Here is a 15,044-nt window from a genome sequence, read left to right as displayed (position 1 = left end):
GTCAGTTTATTGCAGGGAATTTCAACATGGTTTATTATGACTTTAAAAATATAAACTTATATAATGAAAAGACTTAAAATAGTGACATTTATTATTATTAATAATAATAATAATAATTTTATTACTATTTAATCTTTTTTTACCGTCCAGTCATTGTCCCCTCCATGTCTACCCTCATCCCATTCTTTCTCTCCTGTCTCCAAGAGAATGTCACTACCATCCCCTCCACCCTACTTGTCCTCCTCCATGCCTGAGGCCTTAAGTCTCTTTAGGGTTAGGTGCTTTTTCTTTCACTGAAGCCAGACCAGGCAACACCTTCTGTCACTTGCATTTTTGATCTTAACCATTCTGACTGGTGTGAAGTAGAATCTCAGGGTCATTTTGATTTGCATTTCTCTAATGCCAAAGGATGCTGAGCATTTCTTTAAGTGCTTCTCAGTCACTTGAGATTTCTTGATTGAGAATTCTCTATTTAGCTCTGTACACCAGGTTTTAATAGGGATATTTGGTTCTCTGGATTCAACATTCTTGAGTTCTTTGTATATTTTGGATAATAACCCTCAAATGGATATAGGGTTGATAAATATCTTTTCTCAATCTGTGGGTTGCCGTTTTGTCTTACTGACAGTGTCCTTTACTTTACAGGAGCTTTTCAATTTTATGAGGTCAGATTTGTCAATTATTGCTCTAAAAGCATAAGCTATTGAGATTCTGTTCAGGAAGTTTTTCCCTGTGCTCAAGTATTCAAGGCTTTCCCCTACTTTCTCTTCTATTAGATTCAGCATATCTGGATTTATGTGGAGGTCATGGGTCCACTTCGATTTGAACTTTGTACAAGGAGATAAGAATGCCTTAATTTGCATTCTTCTACATGCAGACAATTGAACCACTGTCATTTTCCCACTGGATAGTTTTAGCTTTTTTTTGTCAAAGATCAAGTGACCATAGGTGTGTGGCTTCATTATGGGCCTTCAGTTCTATTCCATCGATCTACTTGCCTCTCTGTACCAATACCATGCTGTGTTTATCACTATGGATCTGTAGGATAGCTTGAAGAACAATTCTGAGTCAGAGTTTTTGACTGTGGGATGACAACACTTGATGTCCTGTCTTTCTACTGGAGGTGGATTCTACAAGTTTCCTCTCCGCAAGGCAGAACATTTTATCTAAGGTCCTGCCCTTTGAGTCCTGAGAGTCTCTGAACTCCCAGGTCTTTGGTGCATTCTATGCCATCCCCACTCCCTACCTCCTACCTCCTGTAGTTGACTGTTTCCATTCTTTCTGCTGGCCCTCAGGGATTCAGGCAAGTTTTCCATGAACAATATATAATCATATTCTCCTTTTCCTCTCCCTGTCCCCTTTCTCACCCATGTTTTTTTCCTCCCTGTGCTCCCTGTGTCTGCTTTCTCCCTCCCAAGTGGGATTGAGATATCCTCACTTGGGCCCTTCAGCAGGTTAACCTTCTTGAATTCTGTGGATTGTGTCCTAGGTATTGTACACTTTTTTGGCTAATATCCACTTATCAGTGAGTACATATCATGCATGTCCTTTGGGGTCTGAGTTAACTCACTCAGAATGATATTTTCTAGTTCCATTCACTTACCTGCAAAACTCATGATGTTCTTGTTGTTAATAGCTGAATAATATTTCATTGTATAAATGAAGCACACTTTTTGTATCCATTTTTCCGTTGTGGGTCATTTGGGTTGTATCCAGGTTCTGGCTCTAATAAATAAGGCTGCTATGAACATAATAGAACACACACCCCTGTGGCATGGTGGGGTATCTTTTGGTTATATTCCCAAAAGTGGTATTGCTAGATCCTCAGGTAGATCTATTTCAATTCTCTGAGGAATCTTCTGATTGAATTACAGAGTGGTTGTACCAGTTTGCAACTCCAACAGCAATGGAGGAGTGTTCATTCTTTTCCACATTTGCCAACATGTGCTATCACCTGAGTTTTTGTTCTTAGCCCTTCTGTTTGTGTAAGGTGGATCTCAGTGTCATTTTGATTACTAAGGACTTTGAACATTTCTTTAAGTGCTTCTTGACCATTTGAGATTCCTCTGCTGTGAATTCTCTGTTTAGTTCTATACTCCAGTTTTTGATTGGGTTGTTTGGTTTGGCAGTTAGCTTCTTTCAAAAGTACAAAAGAGGAGACTGTTTAAAGTGAGAATTTTTGGTTATTGAAAACTTTCTCACTAAATTCAAAATATGTGCTCTGCCTAGGAACAATGTGAATAAATAACTTAAGAATATCTTATGAATTGAATAAAAACGGTTATTGCATGGTCAAATGTACAGGCTTCTATTCACCCATAAATATTTTGTGAAGAAAGGTCAAAAGTACTCTTCTTAACATGGTTGACCTTGGAAAATGTTGTTCACTGATTAGCACCATGGATCTTGAGGGGGCTGTCATAAAAGTTCAGGAAAGTCTAGTTATTGCTTGAGCTGTGAAAACCAGATAATGCATTTCAAAATTTGTTCATATATACAAACGACCAACTGATGGAAAACCCAATCATTTCTATGGACAGGACTGGCTACAAATATTGGATTGGATTTTCTGAGAATATAGAGCATTTTTATTATCTTTAGAAAGAAATAATTCCAATTATTTTTTCTGGTTTTACACTTGTAGTAATATCAACAAGGATATTTTATACACACTCACATCTTAAAATATTGCTGAAGAAGTTATAGACGAATAATTTATACATGGTATTTAAGTAAACTTCAAAACAGAATAGAGAGAGACAGAGAGACAGAGAGACAGAGAGATAGAGAGATAGAGAGAAAGACAGAGACAGAGGCCAAGATAGAGATATATCTTAAGTTTTTCATATTTTGTGGCTTACACCTCAATAAACCAACAGATTGCTTGCTATAAAGGAGCTAATTACTTTCTTTCAGTCCAAACTGCCAGGTTTCTCATAGGCTATGAACTCTTAGGTATATCAGCTGTGCTATGCCTGGAGAACACTTTGCACTACTCACATCCTCCAGATCTAATATTCTTTCTGCATTCTCTTCTGAAATGGTTCATTGTGCATGGTAATGTAAGTTTGATGTATGTGTCTGATCTACATTAAGGCATTCAGAGTTTTGACTTAACAAATCAACATTATTGTTCTTCCCTTTAGTCTGTGACTTACACAATGATAGATTTTAACCACGTTTATATAATTGAACTGATTTCTGCCTTAGCTTTTTGATTCAATTATACTGAGTAACAATATTTCGGTTTTTTTGTTTTATCACCCAAAACAGACTTGTCGAATTATGTCAATGAACACATCATGCCTTGCAGGTCATCATGGTAGCATACAGTGGTTAGTATTGTGTAGCATTACATACGTCCTCATAAGCCTACATTGTACTTCTCAGTAGTATGACCTGGATATCAGAGAGTGAATTTCCTTTTCAGTTCATTATTTATTTCTTAATGTCCTGCAACAAATAGGATTGATATCTTCAAAAATAAGATTTCACCACTGAGTTTTAACACTGAGTAATATGAATCTAATCTGTTGAAAAGTTTGCCTCTGAAACTTCCTTGACCACTAAGTACACAGACTATTGGCACTGAGGTATTCAGGCAAGAAACCATGTCTGATGAAAACAATCTTGTTCACCTGTTATAATCTCTTCAAGTTTTTCCTTTAATTACAAATTTATTATTCTGATAATTTTTCAATACACACACACAAAGAGAGAGAGAGACAGAGAGACAGAGAGACAGAGAGACAGAGAGATAGAGAGAAAGACAGAGACAGAGGCCAAGATAGAGATATATCTTAAGTTTTTCATATTTTGTGGCTTACACCTCAATAAACCAACAGATTGCTTGCTATAAAGGAGCTAATTACTTTCAGTCCAAACTGCCAGGTTTCTCATAATGTTTGCTCTATAAACATTATGAGTAAACATTTTAAAACTCTCTTAAAATGAGCAAAGATCTTGAGCATTGAATGTTGTTTAATTGAGTAAATTATATTTTATTTTTAAGAATTTACAGACAAATTATTTAGCAACTGGAAAATATGCATGATATATGCATTTTCTTCTGTCTTCAATTTCTTTCTTCAGTGTCGTAGTTAATTTTGTAGACACCTTGTGTTTTATTCAGAAGTAAGGCATTGAGATTAATAAGCATATGTAGTTCTATTGTAAAGTTAAACCATTGAGGAAATTAAAACATGCAAGAGAGTTAGAAACAATTTGAACTGAATATTTTGTGGTTAGGACATGTAAGAGCATTTAAGCACTTCAAAGTAGTGGAGAATGATTTTTAACTACAATATCCTGATTGCGAATCTCAGACCATTACAAGATTTCATCTGAGTTAACAACAGATCAAGTACATTAGAGGAAAATCTCTCTCTCTCTCTCTCTCTCTCTCTCTCTCTCTATATATATATATATATATATATATATGCAACATATATACATAAACATATATGTACACACATACATATACATGCATATATATGGGAATTTGTTGTTTCCTTTGATATAATTTATTCAAATTGAAAAAAATGTCCTCAGGTTATTAGAATGGGAAATAAGAGTTGCATATTGGAGGAGAATATAGAAAAAGAAAGCCCTAAGTGAAAGGTTGTAAGAAAGACATGTCTCTGATGTTCTTTTAAATTCATAGAGGTAAGGTCAGAGCTTACATTAAGGTCCATTTGAGACTTGAAAGCAGAAGAGTGAGTTTAATGAAAGAGAGTATGGGTAATGTAACAATGATAATTGTTGATCCCAGAAGTTAAGCCAGGTAATGTAATGGAATAGGAGAGGGGTAGAGACATATGAGGGGAGTAAGACAGAATGTGTGGAAATACCAATGGCAATGATGCAAAGAACAAAAAGCAGTATGTCTTGTGTAATACTTTCTATACTTGAAATTATATTAGATTTCACTTATTAAAATTTTAATATCTTGAAATTGTCCTATTTTATATTTTCAAGTCATGTCTTCTTTCATTATTTGAGATATTCAGACCTGATCTTTCTTGAATTTCCTCTAGATCTACCAAACTAAGAAAACTCTCAACTCCTTGAAGGAACTGTCACCAGTTTTTTCATTTTTGTGCATGCACCTGTACTTGTGTGTCTGGAAGGTAGAAGTTGATACTGGAAGCTTTCCGGGTTTATGCTGTAACTTATTCACCCACACTATCTCTCTACTGTGTCCTGTGTTGGCTACCTTGTTTGCTCTGTGTCTGTTCCAGGTATGCTGGGATATCAGGTGAACCTCTACATCTACATGAAATCTGTTAACCCTAAGTCAGTCTTAATTCTTTTATTTGTCTGGAAGATTCCACTCTTACAGTACTGTGAATTCCAGAACCACAAGTTTGAATCATGGAGTTTTCACTAAATGCGTTAAATTAAATGAAAGAACTTGCCTTGTTAAAACCATTTTATCTTTGAAAGTCTGTCATCTTTTGCAGTAATGTTTGTTATGTCTCTGATAATAAAGTCTATTTTAATTTCATTGATGTTAAGTCATTCAGAACTGATTACAAAGTTCAAATAAAATGGAAGTCAATACACTTTTATTTTCTTTTTATTTAAAAAGTTATCTTGAACCATTTCTACAGTCTCTCAGATAGTTTCTCATTGGTTCTTCCTCCCCAATCTCCAAGAGGATGTTTCCAACCCCCATTCATGCTACCAAGACTTCCTATCCTTGGGGTCTCACATCTAACACTGAGGCCTGACCAGACAGTCCTCTGCTCTATATGTGTTGGGGGTTTCACATAACACACACACACACACACACACACACACACACACACACACACACACATCCTGGCTGGTGGCTCAGTGTCTGAGAAATATCAGGGGTCCAGGTTAGTTGAGATTGCTGGTCTTCCTATGGGGTCACCCTTATCCACAGATTCTTCCAGCCTTTCCCTCATTCAACTACAGGGGTCTGGGGCTTCTGTCCATTGGTTGGGTGTAAGTATCTCCTGTCTCAGTCAGCTGCTTCTTGGATCTCTCAGAGGGCAGACATGCTAGGCTCCTGTCTATAAGCACACCATAGCATCATTAATAGTGTCAGGCCCTGGAGCCTCCCCTTCAGCTGGAGCTGACTTTGGTCCTCTCACTGACCTCCTTTCCCTCAGTCACTTCTCCATTTTTGTCCCTGCAGTTCTTTTATACAGGGACAATTCTGGGTCAGAGTTTTTGACAGTGGGATGGCAACCCCATCCCTCCACTTGATGCCTTCTCTTTCTATTGTAGGTCAACTCTACAATTTCCCTCTCTCCACTTTTGGGAGTTTAGTCTCTCACCTCCTAGGTCTCTGGTACATTCTACAGGGTCCCCCAAACTTGTACCTCCTGAGAATGAGAGTTTCCATTTATTCTACTGGCCCTCTGGGCTTCAAATTTTTCTGATTTGCTAGTGCCAAAATGAAGTCTCATCATCTTTTAGCTATCTGAGTTGTTTCTTGGGAGCAACTAGTATGGGTTTGGAAACAAATGTCAAAAGTGATGACTATATATCAGTCTTTTCCTTTCTCAAATTCTCTTAAAGCATGTCATATGCTTGCTTTCTATCTCTCTTTTACTCAAACCCAAAAGGTGCCTTTCTTCTATATCCTAATATAAAATTTTAACAAACACATGTCTTCTGAATGGCATTTAATATGTAATTTTACTTCTGGCACTTAACATTTTTCTCATGTCCTCAATTACTTCTAGATACATCTATCTATATCTATATCTATATCTATATCTATATCTATATCTATATCTATATATATATTTATATCTGTATCTAAACCTAGGTCTATATTCAAGTCCATGTCCATATCCATAATAAATCTATATTTATCTACTTCATCCTGATCTCTATCTCTATCACTATTTCTCTTTTTATATGCTTTAATGATTCTTTTATCTTTTTATAACATATTAAGTTTTATATGTTATAATGTTATAACATTTACATGCAATGTTATAACATATATGCATTCATTTATTTTATAACATATTATATATCATTTTAAAAATAGTAAACCTAATATTTAATTGGAGCTGTAAGTTAGAAGACCAGGCAATGAAGGCTGTTAAGAGACTAGAATGTGCATAAAATGGAAAGATCTGTTAGAATATAGGACAAAATATTTATTGTATGTGAGATATATTATCAGGTAGGGAACTACAGTGAATACTGACATTTTGCTAGATATAATAGTTACATTATTTTTTATTATATCATTGTTATATAAAATTTACATAATGTATACATCTATGCAAATGTATGTTACCTTTTCAGGCTTTCTTACTGCATATTTGGTATTTATTAAACTTACGACTATCCATATACTCATATTGGGGTCAAATATTCTATACTTTGCCTGGATTTTATAACATCTAATTGCCTTCATTTCAACAATGATACATGGATATGCTTTAGTTTGTTCACATCTCTTTTTGTATGATACTTATATATTTTCTATGGAAATAAGTATTTTACTTTAATGATTTAAGAAATGTTGATGCCATTGTTGTTGTTTCTGGTGGTGGTGGTATTTGATGGTTGATAATGTTCATAGAATATTGGTCTAAGGAGTACAGACTATCATACTATTTAATCACAATATTAAATTTCCTTAACAATAAGAAATTATGATTGTAAAGGAGCAGATCAAATCTTGTCATCAAATCTTTTGATTTGTTAATTCTGAAATATTTAGTTCCTGGAATTTTAGTCTACACAACATGGACAAAAGGGATTTTAAAGATGTGACATAAACTAAATTATGACCAATTATAGAGGACATTACAGAAACAAGAAACTAAGGTGAGGGATTGTATTCTTTCTTTGACATGTGATAGTGTTTATCAACCTCGCTGTCATCACCAAGGTAGTCACACCACCTGGATTCCAGAGGAGTGACAAGAGACAGTATAAATGGTCAAGCTAGAGGTTCCTTGCAGGACCTGGTTATACAGATTACCAGGCTCTATCACTGGGTGCCAGATCGTTACTATGAAGCTAATTTTTCTGTATTCAGTTGTGACACTTTTTGTCATTTGCAAAGGTGAGCAAATAAATACTAGAGTGTTTTCTTTTTCACAATCCTATATAAACTTTTGTCATGTTTAGTTTCTTTTCTGTAATGTTCTACTATGTGAAACTTTTATGAAAATTGACTTATTATTTGTTTGTAAATGATTTTGGTTTCTTGAATATACTCAGTGTTCCCTATAACATGAGTTTTGCATTTTGCAGGTGGACTAAATGTGAAAAATCAGAATGAATTTGTTGATAGCAAGAATGGAAAAGTAAGACAGGATCTGTATGCTTCTGCAAATGAGAGACCTGGAATTCAGAAAAGTAGCATGAGAAGTCTGTCTCAAATCTTAAATCCAAATAGCAAGAACAAACATGATGCCAACGTTGATGCCCAGAGAGGTACTGTACGTGACTCCTGTTACTGAGAAGATGAATACACTTAAATACACTTAATATCTACTACTTTATGAAGAAATCACACTTGTTATTGAATAGGAAAGATAGGGTTTTTTTACTTTAGCCTACTTTTTTATTGAATAACATTTGATTTTGTTTTAAAGTTTTCGATTGGAAATAGGTGAGGATAGGAATTTGAAGTGAAACTTTTTTATGGCCTTTTTCTCCAATCAGTTTGGTAACAACAGCCTTAGTAAACTGTACTATAGATACTGGATCAAGGATCATATTTTTAAAGATTTGATATTTCTTGACAGGCTATGCCTGGCACTCCATATTCCCCTCCCCTCCCCTTCCCTTCACTTCCCTTCCCTTTCCTTTTCTCTTTTTTTTCTTTAACTTTTTATTGATTCTTTGTGAATTTCACATCATGAAACACAATCCCACTCATCTCCCTGTCCCTTTTATCTGCTCTTCAACAACCTCTTCCCAAAAGAGAAAACAGACAAACAGTAAATAAAAGAAAGAAAAACAAATGGAAATCAAAAAAAAAGATTTGATATTTCTGAGCAAACAGTTTGCATTTAAGGTTATTGAGGTGTCTTCAGGTAACAATCATTTAACCTTCTGCAGACGATTTGACCAGATCAAGCAGGGTGATGAGAGGTGTGCTAGACAAATGAGCTTTATATGTAACAGAAATGGTAAAGAAGGATCTAGGAGTGGTGAAGCAGGTGCTGGGGAGTCAAGTCTTCTTGACTTGACACAGAGAAGGCTTTATGACATATGTTGATTTAAAGCTGTAAGACATATTCTTACTGTGTTAGCAAAAACCCTGAGGCAGTAATCATTGCCCATTTACAAAGCACGATAAGAGCTAAAGCTGATCTTAAAATTTCTAGTTTAAATTGTCTTTCGAAAGTAATGTTCAAATGAAAGAGAAAGTCCTTGCTAATTAAGATATGGGTGCACGTGAAAATATTTTCTATTTCCAAAAGGATTTTTTTTATTCTAAGGTCTCTATTCTTTTTTACCAACTTAATAATTTCATGGGTGAATGAAGTGAGATACATGAATACCATGGATATGTGTAATTTCATATGGGGTGTTAAACAAGTGACATTTTGAATGCATTAAAAATGACCTGCTAGTGCTGGATGCAGAGTTCTCAGGTGTGATGCACATCACTAATGAATTCAAATCAATTGAGTACACATGTCCAAAAGAAAAATCTTCAAAATGTTGTCTCTTAAATTTGAATTTTATTTTATATATCCCAAGGAGATAGCTAATTTTCAACATTTTTGTTAATGGACATGAGAACAGTATGGGCTTTTTCTGTAGTTGTGATGGTATACAACACTAAATAGTTTAAAGTATTATGATTGTCAATATTTTTGAACCCTTACAAATTTAACCAGGTGAATCACGTGTTACCTCTGAACAATAAGGAGTTAATCACTGGTTCACCAACTATTAATGGCTTAAAGTTAGTAGATGTGGAGACAAGAGTAGTCTGTATACAGTGTTAAATATTTTGGTTGTGGACAGGACAGTAATGGCTAAGAAATCTTATATTGCTTTGTAGTTCTAAGAAGAACTGTATTTGTTTTAATTACTCTGTGAATATCCATCCAGTGGACAGAACATCTGATTTTCTTGGGTTGTAGATAAAGGAAGATAAGAATTTATGTATTTCCTTTGGAACTGTATATGTGTTGAATGTAAGTCAGTGGTCTTACAAAACAATACTAGGATTGAAAAGTTTATGATAATATCAGGTGAGAAGCACTAAATTTTTCTTTGAATAGCATATTCAATTTGAGTTTAAGACATTAAATATTGTAACAACATAAAGATGAATTTCTGGTCTTCCTGGTTGCTGCCGCTGCAGAGAGCCCGTGGGCAGCACCCCACGAGCGAACTTGAGCCCCAGGACCACAGGTAAGACCAACTTTTCTGCTGCAAGAAAGCTGCCTGGTGAGCTTGGGACACATGGAAGCAGAATTCCAGTAGAACCGGGCACGTTCTGTGTTTACCGGAAGCCCCACACCCGCGGAACCCGGCCCGCAGCAGCTCTCTGCCCCCAGACCCTGTGAGAGAGAGACACAACCGCCTGGTCAGGTGGGCACTCCTGAGGCTGCAGAGCGGAAGAGACCACCAACACTGCTCAACCCTGCCCACATCCCTGGCCCAAGAGGAAACTGTATAAGGCCTCTGGGCTCCCGTGGGGGAGGGCCCAGGAGCGGCAGGACCCCTGTGCCTGAGACACCACCAGAACCAGAAGGAAACAGACTGGATAAACAGTTCTCTGCACCCAAATCCCGTGGGAGGGAGAGCTGAACCTTCAGAGAGGCAGACAAGCCTGGGAAACCAGAAGAGACTGCTCTCTGCACACACATGTCGGACGCCAGAGGAAAAAGCCAAAGACCATCTGGAACCCTGGTGCACTGAAGCTCCCGGAAACGGCGGCACAGGTCTTCCTGGTTGCTGCCGCTGCAGAGAGCCCGTAGGCAGCACACCACGAGCGAACTTGAGCCTTGGGACCACAGGTAGGACCAACTTTTCTGCTGCAAGAAAGCTGCCTGGTGAACTCAAGACACAGGCCCACAGGAACAGCTGAAGACCTGTAGAGAGGAAAAACCACACGCCGGAAAGCAGAACACTCTGTCCCCATAACTGACTGAAAGAGAGGAAAACAGGTCTACAGCACTCCTGACACACAGGCTTATAGGACAGTCTAGCCACTGTCAGAAATAGCAGAACAAAGTAACACTAGAGATAATCTGATGGCGAGAGGCAAGCGCAGGAACCCAAGCAACAGAAACCAAGACTACATGGCACCATCGGAGCCCAATTCTCCCATCAAAACAAACATGGAATATCCAAACACACCAGAAAAGCAAGATCTAGTTCCAAAATCATTTTTGATCATGATGCTGGAGGACTTCAAGAAAGACGTGAAGAACTCCCTTAGAGAACAAGTAGAAGCCTACAGAGAGGAATCGCAAAAATGCCTGAAAGAATCGCAAAAATCCCTGAAAGAATTCCAGGAAAACATAAATAAACAAGTAGAAGCCCATAGAGAGGAGACACAAAAATCCCTGAAAGAATTCCAGGAAAACATAAATAAACAAGTAGAAGCCCATAGAGAGGAGACACAAAAATCCCTGAAAGAATTCCAGGAAAACACAATCAAACAGTTGAAGGAATTAAAAATGGAAATAGAAGCAATCAAAAAAGAACACATGGAAACAACCCTGGATATAGAAAACCAAAAGAAGAGACAAGGAGCTGTAGATACAAGCCTCACCAACAGAATACAAGAGATGGAAGAGAGAATCTCAGGAGAAGAAGATTCCATAGAAATCATTGACTCAACTGTCAAAGATAATGTAAAGCGGAAAAAACTACTGGTCCAAAACATACAGGAAATCCAGGACTCAATGAGAAGATCAAACCTAAGGATAATAGGTATAGAAGAGAGTGAAGACTCCCAGCTCAAAGGACCAGTAAATATCTTCAACAAAATCATAGAAGAAAACTTCCCTAACCTAAAAAAAGAGATACCCATAGACATACAAGAAGCCTACAGAACTCCAAATAGATTGGACCAGAAAAGAAACACCTCCCGTCACATAATTGTCAAAACACCAAACGCACAAAATAAAGAAAGAATATTAAAAGCAGTAAGGGAAAAAGGTCAAGTAACATATAAACGGAGACCTATCAGAATCACACCAGACTTCTCGCCAGAAACTATGAAGGCCAGAAGATCCTGGACTGATGTTATACAGAACCTAAGAGAACACAAATGCCAGCCCAGGTTACTGTATCCAGCAAAACTCTCAATCAACATTGATGGAGAAACCAAGATATTCCATGACAAAACCAAATTTACACAATATCTTTCCACAAATCCAGCACTACAAAGGATAATAAATGGTAAAGCCCAACATAAGGAGGCAAGCTATACCCTAGAAGAAGCAAGAAACTAATCGTCTTGGCAACAAAACAAAGAGAATGAAAGCACACAAACATAACCTCATATCCAAATATGAAAATAACGGGAAGCAATAATCACTATTCCTTAATATCTCTCAACATCAATGGCCTCAACTCCCCAATAAAAAGACATAGATTAACAAACTGGATACACAACGAGGACCCTGCATTCTGCTGCCTACAGGAAACACACCTCAGAGACAAAGACAGACACTACCTCAGAGTGAAAGGCTGGAAAACAACTTTCCAAGCAAATGGTCAGAAGAAGCAAGCCGGAGTAGCCATTCTAATATCAAATAAAATCAATTTCCAACTAAAAGTCATCAAAAAAGATAAGGAAGGACACTTCATATTCATCAAAGAAAAAATCCACCAAGATGAACTCTCAATCCTAAATATCTATGCCCCAAATACAAGGGATCCTACATACGTAAAAGAAACCTTACTAAAGCTCAAAGCACACATTGCACCTCACACAATAATAGTGGGAGATTTCAACACACCACTCTCATCAATGGACAGATCATGGAAACAGAAATTAAACAGTGATGTCGACAGACTAAGAGAAGTCATGAGCCAAATGGACTTAACGGATATTTATAGAACATTCTATCCTAAAGCAAAAGGATATACCTTCTTCTCAGCTCCTCATGGTACTTTCTCCAAAATTGACCATATAATTGGTCAAAAAACGGGCCTCAACAGGTACAGAAAAATAGAAATAATCCCATGCGTGCTATCGGACCACCACGGCCTAAAACTGGTCTTCAATAACAATAAGGGAAGAATGCCCACATATACGTGGAAATTGAACAATGCTCTACTCAATGATAACCTGGTCAAGGAAGAAATAAAGAAAGAAATTAAAAACTTTTTAGAATTTAATGAAAATAAAGATACAACATACCCAAACTTATGGGACACAATGAAAGCTTTGCTAAGAGGAAAACTCATAGCGCTGAGTGCCTGCAGAAAGAATCAGGAAAGAGCATATGTCAGCAGCTTGACAGCACACCTAAAAGCTCTAGAACAAAAAGAAGCAAATACACCCAGGAGGAGCAGAAGGCAGGAAATAATCAAACTCAGAGCTGAAATCAACCAAGTAGAAACAAAAAGGACCATAGAAAGAATCAACAGAACCAAAAGTTGGTTCTTTGAGAAAATCAACAAGATAGATAAACCCTTAGCCAGACTAACGAGAGGACACAGAGAGTGCGTCCAAATTAACAAAATCAGAAATGAAAAGGGAGACATAACTACAGATTCAGAGGAAATTCAAAAAATCATCAGATCTTACTATAAAAACCTATATTCAACAAAACTTGAAAATCTGCAGGAAATGGACAATTTCCTAGACAGATACCAGGTATCGAAGTTAAATCAGGAACAGATAAACCAGTTAAACAACCCCATAACTCCTAAGGAAATAGAAGCAGTCATTAAAGGTCTCCCAACCAAAAAGAGCCCAGGTCCAGACGGGTTTAGTGCAGAAATCTATCAAACCTTCATAGAAGACCTCATACCAATATTATCCAAACTATTCCACAAAATTAAAACAGATGGAGCACTACCGAATTCCTTCTACGAAGCCACAATTACTCTTATACCTAAACCACACAGAGACACAACAAAGAAAGAGAACTTCATACCAATTTCCCTTATGAATATCGATGCAAAAATACTCAATAAAATTCTGGCAAACCGAATCCAAGAGCACATCAAAACAATCATCCACCATGATCAAGTAGGCTTCATCCCAGGCATGCAGGGATGGTTTAATATACGGAAAACCATCAACGTGATCCATTATATAAACAAACTGAAAGAACAGAACCACATGATCATTTCATTAGATGCTGAGAAAGCATTTGACAAAATTCAACACCCCTTCATGATAAAAGTCCTGGAAAGAATAGGAATTGAAGGCCCATACCTAAACATAGTAAAAGCCATATACAGCAAACCAGTTGCTAACATTAAACTAAATGGAGAGAAACTTGAAGCAATCCCACTAAAATGAGGGACTAGACAAGGCTGCCCACTCTCTCCCTACTTATTCAATATGGTTCTTGAAGTTCTAGCCAGAGCAATCAGAAAACAAAAGGAGGTCAAGGGGATACAGATCGGAAAAGAAGAAGTCAAAATATCACTATTTGCAGATGATATGATAGTATATTTAAGTGATCCCAAAAGTTCCACCAGAGAACTACTAAAGCTGATGGACAACTTCAGCAAAGTGGCTGGGTATGAAATTAACTCAAATAAATCAGTAGCCTTCCTCTACACAAAAGAGAAACAAGCCGAGAAAGAAATTAGGGAAACGACACCCTTCATAATAGACCGAAACAATATAAAGTACCTCGGTGTGACTTTAACCAAGCAAGTAAAAGATCTCTACAATAAGAACTTCAAGACACTGAGGAAAGAAATTGAAGAAGACCTCAGAAGATGGAAAGATCTCCCATGCTCATGGATTGGCAGGATTAATATAGTAAAAATGGCCATTTTACCAAAAGCAATCTACAGATTCAATGCAATCCCCATCAAAATACCAATCCAATTCTTCAAAGAGGTAGACAGAACAGTTTGCAAAATCATCTGGA

At 36.9% G+C, this 15,044-nt stretch overlaps 1 protein-coding gene across 1 annotated transcript in view; it reads left to right on the top strand.

Moving 5' to 3' along the window:
- LOC148004487 (uncharacterized) overlaps window positions 1–15,044 on the top strand; it is a 174,407-nt gene that overhangs the window by 22,953 nt on the left and 136,410 nt on the right. The window contains exon 4 of the mRNA XM_087559636.1: window positions 8,257–8,439. Coding sequence (XP_087415762.1) covers window positions 8,367–8,439 — 73 coding nt within the window. The 5' untranslated portion in view covers window positions 8,257–8,366. The remainder of the gene's footprint in view (window positions 1–8,256; window positions 8,440–15,044) is intronic.

The sequence above is a fragment of the Rattus norvegicus genome, chromosome 7 (assembly GCF_021556685.1).
Source record: "Rattus norvegicus strain SHRSP/BbbUtx chromosome 7, alternate assembly SHRSP_T2T, whole genome shotgun sequence".
NCBI classification, from domain to species: domain Eukaryota; kingdom Metazoa; phylum Chordata; class Mammalia; order Rodentia; family Muridae; genus Rattus; species Rattus norvegicus.
This window is presented reverse-complemented; position numbering and strand designations above follow the sequence as displayed.